The sequence below is a fragment of the Laccaria bicolor genome, genomic scaffold (genome assembly GCF_000143565.1).
Source record: "Laccaria bicolor S238N-H82 LACBIscaffold_5 genomic scaffold, whole genome shotgun sequence".
In the NCBI taxonomy this organism is placed as follows: Eukaryota; Fungi; Basidiomycota; class Agaricomycetes; order Agaricales; family Hydnangiaceae; genus Laccaria; species Laccaria bicolor.
This window is the reverse complement of record NW_001889876.1, coordinates 146,321-149,883: the sequence shown is the minus strand read 5'-3', so window position 1 is coordinate 149,883 and position 3,563 is coordinate 146,321. Positions and strand designations below refer to the sequence as shown.

General features: G+C 46.6%; 1 protein-coding gene across 1 annotated transcript; it reads right to left on the bottom strand.

Moving 5' to 3' along the window:
* Positions 1-2,355: 2,355 nt before the first annotated feature.
* LACBIDRAFT_323919 (uncharacterized protein) lies at positions 2,356-2,771 on the bottom strand (the record flags this gene model as incomplete). Its single annotated transcript, XM_001877244.1, has 2 exons — positions 2,356-2,702; positions 2,762-2,771. The coding sequence occupies 2 exons, from the start codon at positions 2,769-2,771 to the stop codon at positions 2,356-2,358; spliced, it is 357 nt and encodes a 118-aa protein (XP_001877279.1).
* Between the last annotated feature and the right edge of the window lie 792 nt (positions 2,772-3,563).

The following is a 3,563-nucleotide window of genomic DNA, read 5'->3' as shown; positions in this document are numbered from 1 at the left end:
AGAATTTGAATCTATATAACTGTTCTAAGAAGAAACTTGTGAGGTTATTATAGGACAAGATATAATAATAAATTGGCTGACTACATTAGACTTACAATAAATATGATAGGCATGAAGTCACATAGACTTGGGTTTGGATGAACAACATGCAGAATCTAATGTCTCTGAATCTGATTGAAATAAATAAATCCATGTAGTAGTAAGTAACTAGTCGGATGCCTTATGCCCTTGTTTAGTAAAAGATTTAGTGCTACAATTCTATTTGTCTGACCTAAAGAAGGAGATTCAGGGTCCAAAATTAATTAACCAGAAGTCCTAGTGTTCAATTTCTGTTGATTCCAGTTGGATTCCTGTCGATTCCGGCCGGAATCTAGGGATTCCGTGGATTCCAGTAGGAATCAGTGGAGGAATGGAAAGTATTGTACCAAACCAATGCCTTCAAAATTTCAAGTTCTTGATGCACCCAACTTTGACAGGCTGTTGACCACGACTCGGATCCATGGGCAAACTCACTCCTCCGGCATGGGTCGTAGTTACTGAAACGGTGTTACTTCAAGCACTGAGCTCAAGGATGCACTTTTGACTTATCGGCAGATAAGGATACACTCCGAGTCCTACTTTTCATAGCATTTACCAAATTGACGCCACAATTCTATGGACAAGCACCGATACGTCTCATTGTCTTCGACTCAGACTTATGTCAGGTCAGATAAGCATTCACTGAAACTCCGTACTGTTCAACAAGCCTGAACCCCCAATTCTTCAAGTGGTATGTCCCATAATACTATTGATCTCAACCCGGTCACGCATCATGCATCATAGATATGGGTACACCCCAATTCCCCCTGCAAATGTGAACCAATGTGGCCCCAACCCCAATTCTGTGAAGCACTGAGTAACGAGTTCAAACTTCCGGCAAAGGTAGTATGTGCATCTGGATGTCAAATCCTACCTAGGACTCCCTCCAGATTCGCGTTATCACCACGCCACATGCACGAGGATTTAAGGCCCCCCAAATCGACGAATATCACTCGCGAGATGGGCTCGAAGAAGAGAGCCAGTCTCTTGGCAATCATTCGTCTTCTTGTCATGCCCTGGAACTCAATCGCCTGCATTGACGGCTTATCATTGATGAGCTGAGGAGTTGCTTTGGGCTTCCGAGTTGCCACGTGAAGGGCAACAGGCATGGACTCTGTGCATTGCTTAAGATTCTCCAGCTGGGAGTATGTGTTTCTGTAGCTTCATAATTATCATTCACTACTTGGTTTGGGCAAATTATGGCTACAGTGTCCACCCTTTGAAGTCTTTACATCTGTTCTTTCACACTGCCGAGACATCCCCCAATCACATATTTCAAACCAATTCAATTGATTCTAATTTCGCCATTAATGTGTGCAAGGCTGTTCCATCAAAGCAACACTATGTAGTAAATAAGAGTCTAATGGCCAGCAGAAGGATTTTAAAGGGACCCCACAATAGATAACTTATAAAAAGGCTACATGTCCATCCTTTTAATAAAAAGTCCATTCGGTAGCTTTGACTTAGAATGATCAACAATCTTTACCCTTTCTCTTTGCCAACTCCCCCTTGACTAACGGGAGAGTTCAAGATCCCCATGCCCTGTAAGCCTCTCTTCCCTCCACCACTAATGGACACCCCAAGTGGGGACGGTCCCCACAGGCTCCCATCTTGTCTGCCACCAAATATCTCTGTGATGTTGGTGACACCACCACCAGAAACGCGATCTCCGTGCTCCCATAACGTGCCTGTGTTGCTGGAGTTGCCAGATGGAGTGGTAGAGTTATTGCCAGAAAGGAAGTTAAGCCAGTTGGTTTCCTGACTCGTCGGCTACACCTGAGAGTGTAGATGAAGATGAGAGGTAGATTGGGTACTATACAGTTCGTCAGAGAAACTAATAGTTGAAGGAAGGGGAATGCTAAACTGGATTAGGTGCATTCAAAGCTGGTCCATGGACAGGTCAGTCCAATCCCGTTCCAGCAGTGTTTGGTCTCCCACCACCTGAACATTTGTTCCTGTCCATAGAAGCAGCGAAAAGATCGCTTTGTCCGCCTGCACCTCCACCACTACCCCCACCACTAGGAGGACCCTAGTGCAATTGGTGGCAGGTGCGCATTCTGCTATCATGGTTGGAAGACAGTGCTTCCTGGCAGTGGGGTTCAAAACCTGAGGAACAAGTCGAAGAGCGCGGGGGCGGACAGTCGGATTAGAGCGGGTTGAATGAGGGTGGGGGAGGGGTATGGCCCAAACCAGGGAAGAACGGTGTGTATTGTGAGCTTGACGTTGGGTGAGGCTGGTGGTGTGAGGATTCGCACAGCCCATGCTGGCAGTACCCCCCTAGCCTTTGACCTCAGCTGAAGGAGATAGGGCTTGCGTGGTGGCTGTAGTTGTCTGGAGGAGACCGGCTCTAGGCAACAGCTGCGCCTCTGTCCAATCTGGGGTGCTTGTGTGAGCCAGAGGTGTGATTGTTGGAGATGGAGTGGGATGATGCCATGGGAATTGGGGGCTGTGGAATATGCGGACATCGACTTCGCTTGGCCTGCTGACCCAGGAAGTTGAAGTGGAAAAAGGCTTGGACCCCAGAAGAGGAAGGACAAGACCCTGAGATGAACTGTAGGCATTTGTCACTCTGAGCGCAGATTCATGCTGGTGAGCGTCCTTGACATCGCTGGGCACGAAGAACACTATGGCGATAGATCAGCCCTCTAGAGTTACTGGAAGTATGAGATCGGGGTCAACTCACTTCCAATCATTCAGTCATGCCCGGCTTTTCTTTGGGCATTCTCTAAGTCGTTAACCTCCAATTCATCCACCGATCTCATCAGAGGTGCCTGTTGAGTTAGCTCGTTTCATGGAGACACACAAGAGTGCATTTCAGCTGAAGAGCAAATACATAGACAATGCAGGTGTGGAAGAACAGAATTTTAATTGAAGGACAGGTGATCTGGTCGTCTACGAAGAACCAGAGTAAAATGACAGAAAAGAAAGGAGCGAGAAGAACGTTCGAAAGGTTTGCACAAAAAGCACAAGAGGTACGTCGAGCGAGGAAATAAGGCGAAGACAAAGGGAAGGACGAGAACGGAAGCGCCAGTGAAAGTGTGGGAAGGCCTTAAAACGGAGGGAGAAAGGTAGATGCTAAATGAGGAACTTAGCGGTGAGCGCGTCCAGGAACGCGCCGTTGAAGGTTGCTTCGACGAATCGTAAAGATACTTTGTGCACGTAAAGCGGAAAGCTTGAAAATAACTTGAGAAAGCGATGTAAAACTCTTAAAATCTTATGAGAATGCCAATGGTCAACTGAGGCTCAGACTGAAAGGTGAGGGGGAGAAGACAGCTCCATTCGAGAGGTGGGAGGGCACCTTTATACTGTACAAAAATATCGAAATCACAAGGCTACGCACGTACTCTCATGCAGCCTGACCAAAACTTTGGGGAAAAGGTAAAAATAGAAAGAAGTCATTAAGTTCTGTACAGAAAAGCGAAAGAAGAATTAAAATTAAAAATGACATCACTCACGCATTCCCTCAGCACAATCCTCGGACTAGG